This window comes from Grampus griseus (genome assembly GCF_964374135.1).
Source record: "Grampus griseus genome assembly, chromosome: 14".
Taxonomy (NCBI): Eukaryota; Metazoa; Chordata; class Mammalia; order Artiodactyla; family Delphinidae; genus Grampus; species Grampus griseus.
Window position 1 is genome coordinate 52,426,733 of NC_139008.1, and position 23,408 is coordinate 52,450,140.

General features: G+C 37.8%; 1 protein-coding gene across 2 annotated transcripts in view; it reads right to left on the reverse strand.

The window, feature by feature from the left end:
• Positions 1-489: 489 nt before the first annotated feature.
• Positions 490-23,408, reverse strand: part of PLCB1 (phospholipase C beta 1) — a 682,255-nt gene continuing 659,336 nt past the window's right edge. The window contains exon 32 of one of the 2 annotated variants that reach the window (XM_082670207.1): positions 490-3,749. In XM_082670207.1, coding sequence (XP_082526333.1) covers positions 3,522-3,749 — 228 coding nt within the window. In that variant the 3' untranslated portion in view covers positions 490-3,521. The remainder of the gene's footprint in view (positions 3,750-23,408) is intronic. The other variant, XM_082670208.1, reaches the window with a different exon arrangement.

The window sequence follows — 23,408 nt, forward strand, 5'->3', positions numbered from 1 at the left end:
TAACTAACTAACATATTGCATTTGGAGACATCCTCATAACTCAAATGCATATTTCTTTTTCAAAAATCAGTGTGGCCGACTCTTTTTTTATCTGTTGTATGAAGAAACTTGCATCAAATACTCTGTCAGTTCTTGTCACATCCACTATTTGTCAAAAAACTTTTGAAAATTTTGCCTTCCTTAGCTTTGGTCAAGGAAGGAGGGGAGGAAGGGAGGATCCTGAATATGGGAACAATGGGCAAGTTTAACGCCATTTCTGGAAGGAGGTAGTGGACTGATGGAATGATGACAACTGTGCCCTCCGACCCAAGCATTGCAGTCTCCTGATTTCCTGCGCAGGCACTGATGTGCCCCATCAGGGTGGGCATTACTTCCCTAAAAATTGGTATCAATGCTGCTCCCACCTTCCTGCCCATCAGAAGAAGTTTGGCCCCAACACCACGAAATAACAGCTGGATTGTGTTAAGAAATTTTTATTGTTTCCTTTGGATTTGTGATGAAAGCACATAAAATTACAAGTGGAAGAAACATCATGCCACAAAATTGCATAGAATTATTACAAAAATGTGAATTATGCATTTTAAATAATTTGAGATAGAAGAACCAAAATATGTACATTTTAAGAGCTTCAAATACTTTGTCCTATCTTTTTTTCTTCTGAAAAGGCAAAAGTCACAATGTCCAATCCATCACAAACAATATTTATACAGTGCACAAGCACAACGTTAAATTCAAAGTAATGCAAGCAATGGCCCTTTCTTTCGAAATTATTTAATGACAGCTTATCTATCATAGGAGTATTAATTAATGTATGGTGATATTGAAATGGTAAAATGAACTGTTAAAAACCAAAAACACATGGCATGTCATTAGAACTTTGAAAATTCTCAGTACATGGCCCAAACCATGCTATTCTCAGTAGTGTAAGGGTATCATAGGGGCATAGTCTAATTTAATACACAGATCTACTCTCTATTATAGGAAAAACCACAGTACAGAATTTCACACATTCAACAAAGAACAAGGCAAATACAGAAAGGCACAAAACTGCACATCATATAGACCCTTTTTCTTTATCTTAGTCTATTTCAAGTAATATTAATATTATTAAATGATAGTATCACTGTAGTAACTTCAATGATGCAAGATGGACAGTGTTACACGCTACCCCCACAACTGCAAAAAGTGTCATTGTACAGATATAAAAATGTGATTACAGGAAATGGCCAAATACAAACATATTGCAAAATGACTAGAGTCACTAAGGTAATGAAATCCAACTACCAAAACAGTTTTGTGTAAGTCAAGGTTATTCAACTTTAGTCTATCTCTGGACTAAAATGTGATACAATGTTCTGTAATAATCACCATTGCATTTGGTTATTAATGCTATTATTAGTTCATTCTTCTGCAATTTTAGCCAGTCTGTAATTTTGTTTATAAAAATGCAGCATTCTATTTTGACCATTCTTGCTTCCTTATGATTAATGCCTTTCTTTCAAGGTGCAAAAGTAGAATGATTTACAAAAGAGTTCTCATTCAGTGGAAGTTAAGTTTTATTAAGTGTCTAATTAACACCCTAAATCCTTTAGATCAAAATATAGTCATCTCCAAAGGGGATGGGATTTTTTTTCCCCTTGTGTCTCCCTAGATGTGTTTTTTAATCAAACACTACTTCCTAATGTTTGAACTAAGCCCTCATTTTGATTAAAACTTAATTGTGATCCCTAGTTATTGCTTAAAGTTAAATAGAATAATTTCCATAAAAATATTAAATTCTTAAAACACAATTTTCAGGACACAACTAGTTTTTGTGTTTTAAAATGTTTTACTAAGCTACAATCAGACAGGTTTAAAGTAAAATAAAACTGCACATCTTGCTTCAGGGCTTTAACTTCAATGTTCTTTGTGTTACTCTCTAAGTTATATTTTCCTCTATATAATTATTCTCTCTTACTTAAGACCTTTCAATAATGTTTTAAATCAGTTTCACCATAATATAATTTGTTTCTCCTATGCCACTTAACATAGGAACTTAACAAAAAGACAGTTAAGTGAATTAAATGTACATAGTAAATATATAATGAAAGATTTTTTTAATGTGAGAAATAAATTGAAATCTGTCAGATTTAAAAATTATGGAAGATACTAATACATTTCCATATTGCTGTCCTATACATTTTTGTATATTCTGACCATTAAAACAAGCTTAAAATACTTAAAATCCAGTTTTTGATCTTACAAAATATACATCAAAGTCATATTCTAAGTTCTCAATCTACCTCAACTTGCATCAAAGCCTCCATCAATTGTTTCTTAGAATTTTAATGTAATTTAATATCCACATAATGTAGATATTTGACCATTTTCTTCTCTGTCATTGAATTGGTTTTACGTCTTGTGGAAGAGATCTGGATTATTGCCAATTAAGAAACTCATATTCACACTCATATGAATATGTGTGTGTGTATGTGTATGTGGTGTATATGTATGTACTTATATGGCTGAGTGCATACATATATACATGTAGATAACATATACCATTTATATGTGGGTCTGTGTAGTCTCTAGATAAATATTTAATCTTTATCTCTATATTAAAAATAAATGAACCATAAAGAAAGTCAGACAGCAAAATAACTGCTGGAACCTATTCACTCTGATTGAATCTCTGCTCATCATACATCGGCTCAACTATTTTTATTCAATTAAAAAGATCTTTGTAGTTGTTTAATGATTTTAGGCCAATAACCAATGAATACCCAGACTTTGAGTGCAAATAGTTGACTCAGATAGCACACTGCCTGGAAGTGTGTGGCCAACTTGCTCACACAGCCAAATGTACAAGTCATGTTGCCAAGTCTGGGGATGGCTTTACTGGACAAGGACACAATCAAGGCAGAAAACCAGCTTATTTGTGTCACTATGGTATCCAATAAAGCCATGTCAGCAACAAATACACTGATGCCTCTATGATAAATAAATTAGCAAATTGCAAGCCGCCAGTGCTTGCAAAGCAAAGGATGAAACAATTTAATATGCATGTTAACTCGAAGATATGGTAGTTGAGGGGCAGTTAGGAAAAAAAATGCTCAAAGTTGGCTGTTCAATAGTGTTAAATAGTGCTATGCATTTCTCAACTATTTCTATTACTTTGACATACTTTACACCAGAGCTTCAACTAAAAACATGAGCTTGCTTTTCTTCAAAGAAGACGCTGTCCTTCATTAAATGTTCCATGGAGCCTGGAAGCTGCCTGCTTTGAATTTACTACTGGAAAGAAAACCAAAATCCCACCACATACATGCACTCTTCACTAGCAGACCTGCAGTAGTTTCCACATAACACATGGAGCCTGGGTATGGGGAAGCTGAATGGATCCTTCTGGAACTCTCCCTCCAGTGTGGATTTTAATCTAAGGGATGCTTCTCAGGAAGATGCTCCTGGGCAGTGATCTTTGTAAGAGAGAGTCCGATGGAACTGGAGTGGCCATGCGTGTTCCGAAGGCCAGGAAGAAACAATCACAGGGGAGTATCAAATTCTTTTCCTGGGTTTTCTCCTTCCAGCTTCTCACTGGAAGGAGGCTTGTGGTTCAGTTTTCCAGGGTCTGAGGTCAGCAGGGGAGGAACAGAGCTGTGATTGCTGTCTTCACTGATCTTCCCTTTCATAGCTTCCTGCACGAATTCCAAAATCTCCAGGGGCAGCCTTTTGAACTTGTCTTGGTACTCCTGCTCTAGCTCCACCTGCAGCTGGGAGACAGCAAGAAAGAGGATGATTTTATGTCATTTGGGTTTCTATAACCACCCATGTAGAAACTCCTTGAAAGAGATGTACAAAGAGGGGAGGGACCAATTAATTTTAATACCATGATGTGAAACTGAGGTTCGTTGGACATGTCATTTGTTCACAGCTAAAAGTCACCAATAGCTGAGGGTATCAAGGTCAGCCATGAATCAGGCTGGGAGAGCCACAAAGTCAATTGGAGTGGACAGACGGTCAAGGCGTGGGCTTTATGAAGTGCAGCCTCATCCAGAGGCTGTTTCTAACCCAGAGCTAAATGCATTTTACAAACTGAGCATACTCATATAGCCAACCTGAACATCTATCTTCACTTCTTTTATCACCTGTTTATTCTGCTTCCTTTTTTTCTTTCTAATTTTTATTTGCTTCATAAACCGTTTTACCTACCTTTTAAAACTGCCTTCAAATTTATCTGTTTAATGCTCTGGAGAATTTTCAGACTTTTAAAAGTCACAGAACCCTTTCTTCAAATGCAGGCTTATGCTGGCCTCAGCCATAAAACAAGTAAAAGCTGGGCATCTGGTAGAAGTGGGGTGAGGGGCGGTGGGTGCTGCCTGCTAGGACGCTCTGCTGCTCAGAGCCCAGATGAAACCCAGGATTTTGAATAAAATTCTCTCTGCTTATTGAATGATAAGCAGGGAGCTTAATCTTAGATATGGCGTGAGAGACTAAATGCTTTTCCTAAATGCCCAAGATCTTGCATTTCTCAGCAGCTCCCGGGTGATGCCGATGTGGCTGTGGCTGGTCTACTTTGGACACACTGACAATCTTCCTGTCCTGGTTCTACTCTGAGCTCCCAATTCTACTTTTGGTCTCAATCCTGGCTGTATGTCCTCTATCTGCGGCTTCAATGCAGTCTGACCCCTGACCACCTGGGATGAAGACAGTCCTCAGGTCATCTGCCCTGCGGTGATCGGACCCCCCTTTCTTCAGTGCCAGCAGCTTGAGAACATCTCCTTTAGTTCAATTCCTTTTTATTCTCGCTTCTATGGCAGAGAAGTTTTGCCAAAATTAGTACAGATCAGTAATCCCTTATTATTATGTATTAAGTATTATGTATTAACTTTGCCAAACTTATTAGAGATCAGTAATCCCTTATCTGCAATTCTAAAATCCCCAAAATTCTGAAATTGAGAAGTTTTTTATAAATTTGTAACAAAATCATTGACTTTGATATAATGCTATTTATAATCCTTATTTAATCCCACTTCTTGTGAATGTCCATACATGGTACTGTAGACATATTAATTTGTTTGATTATGAGGGTGACCTGGGCCCCCTTGGGATATAATGCTTATGGTATATGCATCATATTCCTTTCCTAAAATCAGAAAAAATATGAATTCTGAAAAACAAGAGACCCCAAGAGTCTTGAATAATGGATTGTGGATCTGTTTGAATGAGCTTTTTTTTCTTTTCCTCATCAAAAAGTGCCTGAAAAAAAGGGCTTGGCCTGAGTATTGAAAGTCCCCTATTCCCCCCAAATATCAAATATTGGGTATTTATGAATATGTTGTCCTGGCATGTGAATTCCAATAAACCAAGAAGGAAACACTCTATGAGAGGGATACCCACAGGTCCTGAGGTTCACATTGCCATGATGTGGTAAAGGCACCTTCACACACAGCTCCACCCTCAGCACTGGGGACAACCCTCCGGAGCATCAGATATAAGAAGGCAATGGCCAGTTTCTCCCCAGGTGGGGCTTTGCACTGACACACTCTGGCATAAGTGAAATCTCAGCCTGGTGTCTGACAGCTTCCATTTACCACCATTCAGACCTCGTCATGAATTTGTCTCAATTTTAGTTCAGCAACACATGCAGTTAAAGTTTCGTTTCCAAAAAATGTAGGGAAAGGGAGAAAAGCATGGGGCCCTATGTTTGAGAAACAGCGGATTTCATTTAGGTTAGACTGGGGGACCTTCAGTATAGATATATTGCACCTGACCTAGACACCGATTTCTCTTAGGTCATTGGTGGACAAGGCCCTATGGTGCTTGATAGGCTGTTTCCTTTTTTAACTTATGAAAAAAATAAAAAGAAAATATGAAATGTGAGAAAATGTCAAATAAACACTTAAACTAACATTTTCTGGTAATTCTTAATAATCTAATTTTAATAATTATGATTCTGCACCCAGTTCAGATATGGGGGTATTTTTCCCCACACCGCCAAGCAATTCTCTGTGACACCAGCTGGGTGTCCTACAATTGAATTCGATTCTGACGCTATATATACCTGGAGATAGCGTCAGATCCCCCAGGTTAAGGGCTCAGTCCTACAAGACTGCCCCACACCCCTCCCCAACTTTAGAGGCCAATTGCAGGTCCAGGTTGTCACCTGTGCTTCTGCCTGACTGGCTATAGTTTGGAGGCTCCCACGATTCCCTCACTTAGATTAGATTGGTAGAGTCGCTCACAGAACTCAGAGAAACATTTTCTTACTAGATCATTGGTTTCTTATAATTATTTATTTATTTATTTATTTATTTTGGCTGTGTTGGGTCTTTGTTTCTGTGCGAGGGCTTTCTCTAGTTGCGGCAAGCGGGGGCCGCTCTTCATCGCGGTGCGCGGGCCTTTTACTGTCGCGGCCTGTCTTGTTGCAGAGCATAGGCTCCAGACGCGCAGGCTCAGTAGTTGTGGCTCACAGGCCCAGTTGCTCCGCAGCATGTGGGATCTTCCCAGACCAGGGCTTGAACCTGTGTCCCCTGCATTGGCAGGCAGATTCTCAACCACTGCGCCTCATTGGTTTATTATAAAAGGACACAACTCAGGAACAGCCAGATGTACAGGACAAGGTATGGGGAAAGGGCACAGAGCTTCCATGCCCTCTCCAGGTGGACCCCTCTCCCCAATCTCCATGTGTTCACCAATGTGGAAGATCTCTGAACCCTGTCGTTTTGGGCTTTTGTGTAGGCTTTCTATGTAGTCATGACTGATGTAACTCGTTGGCCACTGGCCAGTGAACTCAATTTGCAGCCCCTGCCCTCTCCCAGGAGGAGGTCAGGAGGATGGACGTTAAAGTTTCAACCCTCCAATCATTAGCTTAGTTCCCCTGACAACCAGCCCCATCCTTAGGTGCTTCCCCCAAGTCACCTCATTAACATAACAAAAGACACCTTTATTGCTTTAACACTTAGGAAATTCAAGGGTTTCAGGAGCTCTGTGCCAGGAACTGGGATGAAGACCAAATGTATATTCCTTATTATAAATCACAATATCACAATAATAATAATAATCTAATTTTATATTTTTTAATTTAAAAATTGACCCAGTTGTGGCTAAATTATAACTTTGGTAGATACTTCCTTTTATCATGGGTTAGTAGTAGATTTTATTATACTCTAAACTATTTTAATAAATTAATATGATTAATTTATAAACTAAATTAAATGTATATTAAATGCCATATATTTCACTCTTTAAAAAAAAGTCTTTATTAATGAATGAATTACAAATGTGCATTTACTTGAATTTCAACTTAGAGCTTTTCTCTTTATATTTTTCTTCTTATAAATAGAATACCTGTTTATTACAAGAAAATATGAAAAGTATGCAGGGCAAGATCTGGCTCTGTTTCTAAAAAGCTCCATCTATTAGCAGTCTAGAGCCCAACTAAGATCAGCTATGCTCAGCCTAGATCAGCTGAACTCTGAAAGTCGTGAACTAAATAAATATTTATTATTGTCAGAGAAGTTTTGTGTTTTATGCAGTATTATTGTAGCATTTCCCCCATGACTCCCATAATTTCTCTCAGAAATGTTCATGAAATTCTGTGGTGTGGGCCTCACCAAAATCTGAGGATGCTCAAGTCCCTTATATGAAATGGTGCATATAACATATGAGCATCCTCCCATTAAATCACCTCTAGATTACTTATAATACTTAATACAATGTCAGTGCTATGTAAATAGTTGTAAATTCAATGTAAATGCTAAGTAAATAGTTGCTGGCATGTAGTAAATTCAAGTGTTGCTTTCCGTAACTTTCTGAAAATTTTTTCAAAGATTTTCAATCTGAGGTTGGTTGAATCCATAGATATGGAACCCATGGATATGGAGGGCTGACTGTATACTAAAACATAAGGCAATAATTATGCTACTTGCTAAGCCACTTCATCCCAGCTAACTTGTGCATTCTAGACCTTGAAAGTTTTGTGTTAGAGCTGGAGTACTCTCCCCTTATAGATGCCTGCTATTAAGGCCTAGTGAAATCAAGTGCCCCTAAAACAGAGTTCCCCTGCCAAGTTTATGACTAACCTCTCTATCCAAAACTTTATTCCCTTTCTTATCCCACCCTGGTTCCCCTTAGGATTGAGGAGTATCAAAGAAAAGGGGAGATTGAAACTGAGGAGAACCCTGCGGGACCCTCCTGGGGACAAAAGCTCCTCCATGTCCCCTCTTTCTTGTTTGAAGAAAAAGGCTTTTAGTCTCCTAAAAGGAGACTCAGGCCTTCCCTGAGTCTCAGGCCTTCCCTGAGTTTCAAAGAGTAGGCACAAGCAGTTACTAATTAGGGAAGTGAAGGAACGTAGAAACAAAGGAAAAGCAGTTAAGCAAGAAAAGTAATGACAGCTCAAACAATAGTCAGTGATAAAACAGAGCCCTAGTTTCTCCTCAAGAGATATACATAACAGTGTGACACATATCTCTGAGTTTTTCTACAGAAAGTAAGATCCCCCCACCCAGGTGGAGGATGGTGACTACATGCTGACCACAAGCACATAGGCCCCAAACTGGTTGGAACCAGAAGGCTGATGATTAAGATTCTGAGACACCACCCTTTTACCTCAGCACCAACCAATCAGAAGAAAGTCATGCACCCTGCAGCCCTCACCTCAAATGTTGCCTTTAAAAACCCTTCCCTGAAAGCCATTGGGAACTTCGGGTCTTTTGAGCATGAGCTGCTCGTTCTCCTTGCTTGGCGTCCTGCAAATAAATGCTGTACTTTCCTTCACTACAACCCAGTGTCAGTAGATTGGCTTTGCTGTGCAGTGAACGAGTGGGTCCAAGTTGGGTTTAGTAACACTAGGAATTTTCTATTTTTAGTTTGGTGCTTTCTGTAGGAAGATTCAGCAGAGGACTATCATAGCTGGGAATAAAAATGAATGTGAAAGAGAAAAACAATTTTGATTCTACCAAAATGATTAATCATGGTCCAGAGACACCTTGTCAAACTGAAAGTTGCTATTGTACTTAAACTACCAAAAGACGGTTGAAATCTTTGAAGAAGACCTGTGCTCTGGGCTAAGGAAGCTAAGAGACTTGAGTGAATACATACTCTGCACATTATTAACCATTATTTTTTAAATAAGGAAACTGAAGCCTACACCCAGGTTGTTTAGTGCAGAAGCAAGATCTGAACAACAAACTCTTGCCTCCTAATCCAGGCTCCAATCCCACCATTCCAGGCCAACCCCCTTCCTCTGTAAAAACAGGATTTGTGAAGATCTTAATAACCTGATATTCTGTGTGTTGATAGAAGAATAACAAATAACTTCAGTGTATTTTCCTTATGTGTCTAGGGTATTAAAGTTGCTGTCATAAATAACTGGGAAGTGTCTGTTAATGAAAAGTGATGCTGAGGAGGGGTTCCATGGCATAGGGTCTTACTGACATGCCCTCTTAATAATAGACTACAGGCATACTTCAGAGATACTGTAGTTTCAGTTCCAGACCACCGCAATAAAGCGAATATTGCAATAATGAAAGTTACATGAATTTTTTGTTTCCCAGTGCATATAAAAGTTTATACAATACTATAGTCTACTAAATGTGCAATAGCATTATGTCTAAAAACACAATGTATATAACTTAATTAAAAATATTTTATTGCTAAAAAATACTAGCAATCATCTGAGCCTTCAGTGAGTTGTAAATCTCTTTGCTGGTGGAGGGTTTGAAATATTATGAGAATTACCAAAATGTGACATAGAAACAAGAAGTGAGCAAACGCTGTTGGAAAAATGGTACTGATAGACTTGCTTGACATGGGGCTGCCACAAACTCTCAATTTGTTAAAAAAGAAAAAAAAAGCGATATCTGCAAAGTGCAATAAAGTGAAGTGCAGTAAACAAGGTACGCCTATTCAGGCTCTTGGAAAACAAAAGGGGCTCTAATCCAGCTGCAGTTAACCTGGTCTATTTCTAAGCCTTCACTGGACTTTTCTGTTTGTGTCTGTCATGCTTGGAAGACACTGGCTTTTCACTCCCCCTATGTAATTCTTCAGTTTAGGACCTGTTTATTTGGTCAGCTGGCTGTTTTCCTGTTTGCCATTAAGTGCAGTCTAATTTAATCAGACTATTTCTGTAAAGAGTTGGATACTCCAAGAAAGGATAAGCAAATGGAAAATTGGAATTTAAAAAATCCAGTTTAAAGGAAAAAGAAAGATCTCTTGGGATAGAACCAATCTAGTAAATATTGGTAGTAAATTACAATGAAATATAGAACCACAAAAATAATGATGGTAATACAATGAAAGTAGTAATTGCAATTTACTGTGTGTTTACTGTATGGTATGCACTGTTCTTAAGACTTTTCATGCATGAATCAATCTAATACAGGAATATTAATTTCAAAATCTCTAAATTCAAATATCCATGGGGACCAAGAAACAACATAAATCTGTGAATTAGGTTTGGTATAAGGCAATAGAGGAGTACCAACACCTGTGGCTAACTGGAATTGTATTTCATGTTTAAAACACTCAAATTCAAAAATGTTAACAAGTACAAAGAGTCAAATAAAAAGCTCAGTTTAGTCTTCAGTTTGTGGCTCCTGATTTAGCTGCTCCACCAGAAGCAAGGGCATGACAGCAAAGCGTGATTTATGCCCACTGGACGGAGGCTAAGAAGGCATTACCAGAAGAATCCCATTCTCTCAACCACAGAAACCCTAAAAGAATCAATAAAAAGCCTCAAGTCAGTGGAAATAAAAGCCATGCAAGGGCTAATTATTTTTAGATGAAGTGTGTATTTTTTCGCCATCAAGTGGAATACCACCAGCAGGGAAGAATTGAACTTACATTATGATTTCAGTTCCTATGCTGAGTCACATTAGAAACAAATGTTTATAGTGCAGGTGGTGCTGCAATCATCTCAGAGAAGTGGGAGTCCCAGGGAAACATCCTCTTAGGAAAGTCTTGGGCTGGGAGCCCTTCAGACCTGCCAGAGTGACCTCCCAAGACTTATTCTCAAGGAGGTCCTGCCCTGATTGGGCCTCCCTTCAGATCAGTGTCCTCACCTGCACGCACCTGTCTTAACTCCTTTTAATTCTTAATTACCCACACTTGAGCCCCAGCCAGAACTGCTCTCCCTCTTGATTTAAAGCCTGTGCATTTAAAAAGCAAGAGACAGGCTGTGTTGTGTCCTAGAATGAACTCAGCCACATCCCTAGAGAATGCTCTTCTCCCAATCACCTAAAATTAGTTTGAGTTTTTCTTTTTCTTTTTGTAAATGTGTATTTCAAGAGTGGTTAGCCATACTCGGGTTTTATCAGGACAATTGATTTTGATGTTTAGGGAGCGAGTATTTTCTAATTAGATGGTCACTGCTTCTAAACATGATGTTTACATCTTCTGCTTAAATAACTGTGGTTTTAGGTTGACCGTTTACAACTCAACCTGAGGGGAAATTAGACATTTGATCTCTTGGCCTTGGAGGGGTTTGGAGCAGTCTGGTTTTCACTCCTGAATTCTCCATCTCAGGTCAAGTTGGCAACTATAATGAATTTTCTCAGAGCCAGAAAACTGAAATGGGGCCAGGTAGAAAGGTAAATGAGAGACTGGGGCCAGGCGAGAACTGTGGGATTGCAGAGGGTGGTCCTTGGGTCCTTGGTTACAAAGAGGAGCCGCCCAAAATTGCCAACTAGATTGCTGCCACATACCTGCCCAAGGTTGCTGCATTTGATTTTTCAAAGGAAGCTAGCAATATGGATTTTCATGTTAAATCTTCTGGTTTGTCAGTTTTAGCACCTAAATTAGAAATTAAAAAAAAAAAAAAAGCTACCTTGCAGGTCAATTTGCAACTTCGAGTGTCTGGGTAATATATTCTATAGGTATGTCTTTGGACGTGATAGGCAACTACCCAGAAGTCTGCCGAGTCCTCCCAGCTCAGGGATTGGCTGCCATCCTCTGCTGCATGAATGGAGACATAACCACATCGCGCTGGTGTTCTGAATCTGTGGCAAGGCGCCCCTTGCTGGGAAGAAAAAGACACTTATACCTGGAATAAGCTTTTGGCCCTATTCTAGGCAGCTCCTCTGGAAGGGACTTGCTAAATAATTTGAGATGTCTATTTTCCTATTTCCTCCTTTATCAAAATTTGGTGATGTGACTGCTAAACCCACAGGGTTTGGAATGGGGAATCTGATTAACCCAATTACAAGGTGTTTTATAGAAATGCTCTTTTTTAAGTCTTCAAGGCCAAATCCTTTCTCTGATGGATCTCTGTTTTTCATGAGGTCTTCAGAGGTGATTTGGAACATAAAGTGGTTACTCTGCTGACTTATCTTTGGGGTCTTACATGAGTGGCAGTCAATTCAGAGTAATTCTAGGTATAGCAGATTTGAATTCCATTATCTTGGTCTACATGGCAAAATATGACAAGTTATCCCCCGAATTTACATTCACCCTTTCATAGTGTCTGCTATGCCTGGATGGCAGCTGCCTAGACAAGAACAATGTTTACAAGCCCCCTCACTATCTTTGCACCCAGGAGGGCACTTGACCAGTTCTTGCCAATGAAATGTCAGGGCCAGCTTGTTAAAAGGCATATGGGGGCATCTTTACTGTCTCTTTCCCTTTTCCAGCTAAGTCCTAGAGGATGATGGAGCAACATTATGAAAAGAATATGGTTCTCTAAATTACCATGTGGAAGCATGTTGTCTACCAACCAGAAACACCCACAATGGGCTGTTATATGAAAAAAGAAATAGAATTATATTGTATTTTGGTGCTGTTTGTTACAGCAGCCAGTGTTATGCTAACCAATACATTCTCATATATATAATTTGTATTGCATGATTTATGTTAAGGTTAAGGGAATATGTGTAGTTATGACAAGTGTTTCTCCAATTTATGATTCATCTTAATTAGGCAATTTTATGCCATAAAGATGGTCTCTTAAGGGTGCTTGGGGCGTATTTGGCTTATTTATTCTGGATTTAAAGTAAAATTAGAGAATAATTCTAACAATAAATCTTAAGTACTTTATAGCTATTTTATAGCTATAAGAAAGAGCTAGCGTTATGAATCCCAGGGGCATTATAATTTTCCATCAATCTTTATTTCTCTTCTACAAGAAAAGTGTTGGGTGAAAAAAATCTCCATTTTCTTCCATTGTTATCACTGGATTAAAATGTATTGGGTTGGCCAAAAAGCTCGTTCAGGTTTCCCATACATCTTATGGAAAAACCCAAAAGAGCTTTTTGGCCAACACAATATATAGTCTATGGCTATCATGAAGCTATTCTTATAAGGACAGAAATGGGAGACTTCAATTAAGTAATATTGCAAATCAATTTTAAGACATTATTCCTTTTCCTTCTGCTTCGAGAACAAAGCTGAACTAGTCAGCTAAATCTTAATTTCTGCTTCCAACTTGCCATCATCTGACCATCTCCTGGTGTGGATAACCCCAAGGCTGCTTCTAAAAACCTGGGTGACTTCTTCAAATCACCCAATCTAAGGGATTGAAAGCCCTTCTAATGGGCCATAGGCAACCTTACTTACACAGGGATAAATGACTTTAGGAAAAGCTACTGGTGACAGAAAAGTCTAGTAGGTTCTACCAAACCTGTTCTGGTTCTCAGGTGACTTCGTTGGCCAGAAAGCCATCCTAATCCCAAATTAGGGAACATGTTCCAATACTTGCAGTACTGGGCTGGATGGAAAATGCCATCGATTCATGGTTCATTCTCTACATTTACTCACTTTTTTGCCTTTACTCCCTCATGAATTCTTTGACTTATTCATTCATTTATCCAAAATTTACTGAGTGCCCTTCTGTGTACCTGGCACTGTGACTAATGCTAGACATAGAGACATGAATGAGACACAGCCCTGGTTTCAAGACCAGTGGGAGATATGAAACATAAAATAATAATGTGATATACTGAGATAAATACCATGATAAAGTGATAAGCAATATACAGCAGTAGCACAGAGGAGGAAGTGATCATCTCTCCTTGGTATCCTAGAGTAGGAATTACCTAAGACCAGAAGTACTGGACATCATTAAATTCCTGTCCCCTTGCACACTTGTTCACATGACTGCCACTTAAATTTATCAAAGGCTCACCCATATCATTTCCCTCTTACTCTCTGTGGCACATCCAATTACATTCCAAAATAACTGAAAAAGTAACAATATAAGAACTCCAAATTATCTTTTTAAAACATGACTATTTTGTCTAATTGTAGGCTAAGTAAAATAAAACACTGTAAAAGTTGGAAATACCCCAGAGATCAGTGACCAAACAATAATTAAAACATTATTAAATGCATAATTTTTCATAGTGTTAAATGAAATCCCACTCAGAAAACCTATCAATCTAATCCTTACCTATGAATGACCGTCTTTCTATACATGTCAGTCAAATAAATATTATAGAATTTTCAACTGTGGATAGAAGATTCCAACCTTGACTTCTTCGAGGTGGAAAAAACTTCCTCTGCTTAACACTTCCAGTTATTTGGAAAGTGTATTTCAAGGCTTCCTAAAATTTCCTTTCTCTAAAATGTATAGTATCCTTTTGGTAATAATGGTAAAACAAAAATGATTAGGCCTGGGGTAAGTGAAGTGGGTGGAGTTACATAGAGCATCAACATCACCTGGGATCTTATTAGAAATGCAGGTTATCAGGCCCAGTGATCTGTGTATTAGTAAACCCTCTGGCTGATTCTGATACATCCCAAAGTTTGAGAACTACTGATTTAGAACTTAAGGTAGCTTTGCAGGAGAGTCTTACATACGTGGATTCTTGGGAACCATTTGTATATTTAGTGATTAAGTCTTGCCAAAAAAGTAGCATCAGATTTGGAAAGTATTTTGTAAACCTAAACACATTTGACTATTGTCAAGGTACATATATCAGATGGAAAGTACTGGATTCAATGACATTGAAGTCTGGATTATTGAGGCTGTAGCATTATAATCTTGGGTGGCGGGGAGGCTTCTCGTTCAATTCAGAAGTAACTATAGCAGTGATAGTCATCGTCCAGCCTAGAGCCCTTTGGACTAACCATTACAATGTAGACTGTCCTATTTCCAACTGCCTGCTTTCTCTAGTAGAGAGCACAGCTGCCTGGAAGTGCAGCTCAGTAGTTGGCATAAGCATATACTCTAGCTCCCTTACCCTTTAGATGGAATAACTCTAAGGTGCATCTTCTACATAGTCTCCCAATAGGGTTGAGCACCAGGTGCCCATGGTTGTAACTTGCTTGATAACAAACACACTTTTTACTGCTGCCTTCCCTTTCCTGCCTCCCTTCACTACCCTCTACTAGTTTCCTGGGATCACTTCTCAGAATCACTGCGTGTACTCAAATCCTCGTCTGAGGGTTTGCCTCTGGGGGCTCGCAAACTAAGACATTCATTTAGTTTTTGAATTTATTAGCTGGCATACATTAGGTGTAAAAATTACAGGGATTTACTTATAGTTTTGGGATTGATGTGCCCTAACGTATAATGCAGGTTGATATTATTTGACTTGCTTATAAATTACTTGAGCTGAAGATCTACTATAAATTGTCCAGTGCCTAGATTTAAGTTGAAAAACAGTCATTCCTTTCTGAATCTACACAGATCTATTTGGCCTTGAAGCACATTAAATTCAAGCAGCAATCCAAGTAAATGTGAACTTGGATATCTTTTGGTCTCTGCTATATAGACTGTAACCTCAGTGGTCATATATAATATAGCACGAATCTAAAACTGCTGTGAAATTATTTCTGTGGAGAAGAGACATTGATGTACAGGAGAAAAGATAGGCTGCGTCTGAAATGTGCCCAGCAGAGTGATGATGTGTGTTTATTTCCTTCTTCATTCAGCAGCATATGGAACAGAGGGATAAACTCAAATGCCAATTGGTTTTGGTGGATTTGTTACATAACATTTCAAGTGAGAGAAAGGCTGTCAAGAAAAATTATGCTGAACATTGAGATGAATAAATAATGTATGATGTACTGAGCATATTCAGAAACAGTTTATCCCATCAAAAGAAGATCAAATGTATTTTGCAAGAGGAAATATGTTACTGCACTGAATTTAGTAGCAGAAATATAATGCCTTTAAGAAAATGGCCTTTGCATTAAATAATTGAGTAACAATTCCAGAGATATCATGTATGTTTAAAGGAAAAGCTTTCTGCTTTAAAATAAATATCTGTTAAAATGTTTATTTTCAATGTTTTTCTAATAAATCAAGTTGATACTTTTTTCTCTTTAGCCTGCCTTCTAACTAAATGCTCTGTCTCAAAGAAAATGACCCACCTCACCAAGTAATAAATTATCCTTTGTTTATATTTCAAACAAACATAGTAAGTGCATAATTCTTTACTAAGAGTTCCTGTGCCTTGATCACATATCATTAATACAAACATACAAACTAAACTTCTTTGCTTTATGCAAGTATGTTAGCAGTTCAGACTTGGGAGCCAAATGCAATCAATATTTTCAAGGAGAAATGCCACTAATCAAGACATGGAACCTGATTTAAAATATGGTCTTTTGGATTAAAATATAATCAGAAATAGAATTGATGATTTGGCTTTCTTTCACCTTTACTCAGCCATAAATTTCTATTCACTCTTTTTTTTTAAATGTATTTTATATTGGAGTAGAGTTGATTAACAATGTTGTGTTAGTTTCAGGTATACAGCAAAGTGATTCAGTTATACATATATCTATTTTTTTCAAATTCTCTTCCCATTTAGGTTATTACAGAATATTAAGCAGAGTTCCTTGTGCTATACAGTAGGTCCTTGCTGGCTATCTATTTTACATATAGCTGTGGGTACATGTCAATCCCAAACTCCCAATCTATCCCTCCTCCCATTCACTTTCTTATCCTACTCCCCTAAAATATTTATTTTTATATCTAATATTTACTTAATAAATCTGTAACCAACTTCTTTGGAAAACATGTAACAGAATAAAATTGCAAATGCGTGTGTCATGGCCACCATGATGGTATGGACTCTTCTGAGAAAGTTGTGTCTACTATGAGGTCAAAATGATGAGTTGAAAGCCAAGCAACTGGTTGGAGTTATTTAGTGTCTCATTGAACTTGAAAACTAATGAATGTTTATTCTATTAGTATAGGAATTCTTCCTGTGAGTTCTCTTAAGACACCAGGAAAATTATGTTCAAGAAACAAATGGGAGCACACTGATAATATACTAATTTCTCGAAGATAACATGCTTAAGATGCTTTTCCTGCTTTACCCACTTAAGTCCCTGTGGAGGTGTATGAATTGCTACAGTTAATCACTGAATTGACTAATGAATATTTATTGAGCACTTACTAATGTAAATGGCTGGCTCTGTGGTAGTTGGCTTGAGGAATCCTGAATGGTGTTTAACAGTTGTCTCTTAAGGGTTAAAAACTTAAAATATAATTGGTGAGCCAAGGTAAAGTTACACAATAACCTGAGCTAGTCATACAACATGAATTGCCAAATCAGTACATATTATTGATTTGGAAACTGTAAATCACTGTGGGGAGACTTGCATCTGAGTTAATCCATGAAATCAAAGCCTCCAATTACCAAACATGAAAATGAACTAATCACCAGTGTCTTAAGCACAAAAGTTTTCTTCCACTAGGCTTTTAGTAATTTATCTGTCATAGTTGTCAAATAACAATGACTATTACTATGAATATTTATTAAGCATTTATTATATGCTGGGCACTAGGTTAAGTAACTGGCATGAATTATATGCATGGATTACCGCTTTGAATTCTTACATTATTCTATGAGGTAAATACTACTATCATTTAGTGGCTATGTCACACAGCTGGTAAATAATGAAGTCAGAATTCAAACTTAGTTATTCTTACACCACAGTTTCTACTTACAATAACCTCCTCTTCTATCAAGCATTAGCAAGAAGCCATATATTTGTATTCCCTCAATGATTCACTAAAGCAGAAAGTTGGTAGATACTCTTATATAGAATAGTGGAAGAACAAAGGCAAAATTGATATACATTGTCATGGTAGGTAGAATGGAGAAGAGGATATTATATTCTTTTTTTCTTCCCTCTCCTATTCCCACTGTGTTATCCAGGTCTTACCACATCCAAGTAGACATTTATTCAGTTGAATAGTCTATACCTTTGAAAATATATGACATGGTCTAATAGACTTAAGAGTCTACACTGAAATAAAAAGACTTCAACAAGAAATACCTGACTGAGCTTCCCTGGTGGCGCAGTGGTTGAAAATCTGCCTGCCAGTACAGGGGACACTGGTTCGAGCCCTGGTCTGGGAAGATCCCACATGCCGCGGAGCAACTGGGCCCATGAGCCACAACTACTGAGCCTGCGCATCTGGAGCCTGTGCTCCGCAACAAGAGAGGCCGCGACAGTGAGAGGCCCGCACATCAGGATGAAGAGTGGCCCCCGCTCGCCGCAACTAGAGAAAGCCCTCGCACAGAAACGAAGACCCAACACATCCAAAAATAAAATTAGTTAATTAAAAAAAAAAATATATATATATGTATGTGTCGACTGAAAAAAATGCATTAAAAAAAAAAGAAATATCTGACCAATGCCTCAGAATTAGGAAGGGATCCTGAAAACGTCCAGAGAGATTTAAAAAGAACCCAACAGGTTCTTGAATTAATAGAAGTGTGAGGTAAAAAATTCAAAAGGTTTTCCAAAGACAGCCAGAATGCCATCTCTAGAAGGAAAAGTTCTCCGACTCAGTTGTGTGGGATAAAATCACTTTATAAAGCACTGCTACTCAAAGTACTAGGATAAGCAGTATCACATCAGGCTTACCCCAGACCCAATGAATCAGAATTTGCATTCTTAACAAGATCTCTAGGTAATTCGTATGCACATTGAAATCTGAGAAACGGATTTAAAGATATTTGTTATTAATTTTTAAATGTGCATATGAAGGGTTAAACTGAAAAAAGTTTAGGCTGTGCTATTTTGAAATATTTTCTATTTTCAGCAGATGTTATTTATAAGAAAGTTACAGATTTGGTGCTTCTTTGAGATGAATTCAAGGTATTGAGCCAAATAAGATTTAGCTCACTCTTTCTAAGTACTGGCCTTAGAAGTGGATGAGCCAATTAGCAATAGGAAGGGGTATCATACCAGACACAGGGTGTGTTATGGAGTTATGGTAATCAAGAGATTGGTGCAGACACAAGAATAGACAGGTTAACCAATGGAATGGAATAGGTGGCTAAGAAACTGGCCCATGCATGTATGCAAATTTTATATATGAACATGGTGGCATGGCAGATCAGTGGGAAAAAGAGGAATTATTTGATAGATAAAGCTTTAAAATATGGTTATCTACATAAATAAATAGGAAATTAGATCCTTACCACAAACCATGCACAAAGATAAACTCCAGATAGATGAAAGATTTAAAAGCCAAATCCAAAACTCTGAAACTTTTAGAAGGCAATATAAATAAATATAATTCAGACCTTGGGGTAGTTAAGTATTGCTTAAACAAGACTCAATAGCTAATGATAAACATTAGAACAAAACTTTTACACTTAAAATTAAGAAATCTGTGAATCATATGATACCTTCAACAAAGTAAGAAACAGGTGTGAACCTGGCAAAGATGTTCACAACACACATATCTGACAAAAATGTAGTATCGAGAATATACAAAAAAATTGCTATAAAGAAATAAGAAAAAATAACCCAACTTTTTAAATGAACATAAGATACAAATAGGCATTTTACTTAAGAAACATGTGTGGCCAAAACCAGAGACACAACAAAGAAATAGAAATGAAAGGATGATCATTCTCTTCACTCATCAGAGAAAGGCAAAGACCACCATGAGATGCTATTTTATTCCCATTTTATTGGGAACTCTTAAGAAGTCTGACTTGAATATTGATTGTTGGCAAGTGTCTGGATCAAAGGGTCTCTTAGGGAAGTATAGAGTGGTAGAGTTACTTTGGAAAACAATTTAGCATCTTCTTGTAAGACTGAAGATTCATATTCCTTATGACATAGCAAATCCACACTTTGGTATACAGTCAAGAAAATCTATTGAACAGAATTTCTGTATTAGGCCACATGTGCAAGAATGTTTGTAGCAGATCTGCATATCACAGCAATAAACTGAAAATCCCTAAAATGCCCACCAAAAGGAGAGTGGATAAATAAACTGTAATATAGTCATGGTGTAAACTGTTAGAAGTCAAAACAAACTAGAGTTACATCCAACAATATAGATAAACTGTATATAGATATAATTAATTTTATTAAAAATTTTTATTAGTATGCATAGTTAAAAGTGCATTATATCACAAGTATGGTAGATTGATATTTTAAAAGGCCACACTTATTCACTCCTCACTTGTGACATTTTTTTGTCAAGAGACTATGACAAAGGTGACACTGCCCTAGTTCTAGTTCTCAAAAGGCCTCCTGTGCTTCCACTCGTGCTCTTTGAACCCTGCCACCAGCATGTGAATAAGCCTGGGCTTGCCTGTTGGCAGATGAGAGACGAGGTGAAGAGACCTGATCTTGCTGAGGCCATCCTAGACTAGCCTAGAGCCAGCTGACCCCCAACCATGAAAGAGGGTCCAGCCAAGATCAGCAGAGTTCAGCTGACACATGAGTGGGACCAAGCAAGACCAGAAGAGTCCCAGCTCCCCATCTTGTGACTAATACTAAATGCTTATTATTTCAGGCACTGAGTTTGGAGTGGTATTTGTTATGCAACAACAGCTGATACAATAAGTGTATAGATTTGTGTTTTTTCTTTCACAAAGTGAACACACCCATTTAACCAGCACCCAGATCAGGAAAGAGACCATGACCAGCACTCAAGAAGTCTCCCTTTTGCCACCTTCCAATCACCTCATCCTGTCCCCAACCCAAGGTAGCTACCCTTTTAGCTTCCTATGAATGTAATAATATTGTGTATACTTTTGTATCTAGATCCTTTCATGCATGTCTTGTTTGTGAAAAGCATCCATTATGTTGTGTACCATTGTGGATTGTCCATTCTCATGGCTGTACAGTATTCAATGGTGTGAATATATTACGCTCTATTTATCCATGTAACACTTGATAGACATCAGGCTGATTCCAGTTTGGGGCTATTACAAACAGTGCACATTCTTGTAGGCGTCTTTTGGTGAATACATGTGCTCATTGCTGTTGGGGTTAGTCATATAGTTTAGTGAAAAACATAGGTCTCAAGAGATTATATACAGTGTAATATTTCATTATGATACTTTTACCTATGTTATCATAGTTCAGTATGATACTTTTAAATTCATATTTTATAAAATTAAAAACTAAAACAAAAAAACTGTTATAGGAATATATGCATATGATGTAGACATGTGCATATATATGTATATACATGTACATACATTTATGTGTATAATGCATGTATGTATATCTATACCTATGTAAATATAAAAATACAACAATTACATATACAAGATTCAGATTCATGACTACCTTGGAGGATTGAGGGTGGGGAAAAAGAGGCAGGGGTACCAGAGGGGGGAAAAAAAAACAGTGTTCTAGTTTTTGTGTTGTGTAATTATTTCAAGGGTATTTATTATATTATAAATAGACCAATATGGTCTTGTACAAACCAGTGAGAAGGGTGTGTCATGAATTAAAGATTATTATTTATACAATACTATACACCTGACATAATATCTATTAAAAAGTAGGTAGAGCTACCTAAAATGAAGTAGGCAGTTAGAACTGAAGTGTCCTGAAAAGTCACCAACCCATGTGGCAATTTTATATTTGAAAAGACCAAAGACCATGAAGTTTAAGTGACTTGGCCAAAGTCATTCAGATATTTTCATGACATGAATCCAGCGTGAAAAAGGACATTTCAAAGGTAGGTTGTTTTTTTTTTTCCTCTATGGTTTATTCTTGGTATGAATTCTGTTTCCTTACAAACGCCAACTTCTGTTCTTGAAAATGTTGCCAACATAATCTAGCATCGTAGGTCTCAATTGCTTCTTAAAAGGTTCCTGCTTTCTTTCATTTAAAGAATATTCTTTCTTCAGATAAACTTTCTGAACTTTCCTTTTAAGCATGCTGGATTGAAGAATGAGGAAATTAGAAAAGTGGGTTGTTTTGTTTTGTTCTGTTTTGCCAGTACTGTCATTAATTGCAGCATATTTCTTACATTGCTTAGAAGTTGGAGGCAATCCTGGGTGGGGAAGCACTGGTGATTTGGAGTAAGTTCTGTTGCAGCTGGGTGAACTTGGCCTTTGTAGACTTCCCTCTCAAGTCTAGTTTAAATCAAGAAGATTTGGCCACAGAGTTACAATGGAAAACTGGCATGGTTTTCCCATTACTTGTCACTTACCTAAAAGCACAACTCAAAATATACCCTGGCCTTCATTTCTCTTATAAGAAAATCCCCTAGAATTGGTGGGGGTGGGTTGGGGGGAGGACCTGACCCCCCTCATCCCCCTTTTCTGAAATGTTTGAATCTTTCTCTCTTCTAATCACAAGCTCAAGAACGTCAATAGGGAAAGATTTCCAGATCAATTCTACATTTCGGTCACATCCCCTACTTAATCAGATGTTTTTGCTACTTCCGAAACAGACAGAAATTCTAAATTTCACCATGCACACATCATTTAAAATTTCCCCCTTCCTGTTAAGTTATTTAAACTTTTCCTACATATCAATTAGTTTGAAATAATAAGTCTTTAGGCTATCCATTAATTGCTGCACTGTAGACATAATCTGTATTTAAAATTACTCCAGGAAAATTAAGCTGCAGCACAAAGGAGTCTTGGCTAACAGAAAAGGCTTCTTAGCCCTTCGGAGAAGCAGAAGGAGATAACCGGGACAGTGAATACACAGGGGGCTCCTTTCTGAGTTTGTCATTCGCCAGCGTGAGATGTGAAAACAGACTGCTCCAGCTGTAGGCTCTTCTTCCTTGCTTTTCAGTTTTCATTTTGAATTCTTACTGTATTTGGTCATGCGAAGGCAGAAGAAAACGGTTGTCAGCCAAATGTCCTTTTCTAGTAGACATTTATTATAAATAGCCTAAAGGCAACTCGCCTTCATAATGAATTTCCCAACCTTTCCTCCCCCTGCAAAGACAACACATCTTGGTCTGTGATCTTGGTTAATTTTGTAGGAGGTAAAGGGGATGGAGAGAGGAGAGGTGTGGGCAGCTGGCAACCTTATCCACCAGTGCCTCAATTTTAGTAAACACTGTGGTTTTATTGGAAGAAATATTACTTATAAGGAAGAGGAGGTGGCAGGATTCCCTGTTGCTTGCTGAGAACCCCTAGTGCTTTGTGGGTTACGTAACCTTCCCCCTATCCCTTCCTAATCAAGAATCTAGGTTGTGCTGAAAAATGCCCTTTGAGATCTGACTCACTCCCACCCTACTGAGTGGTAGTTTC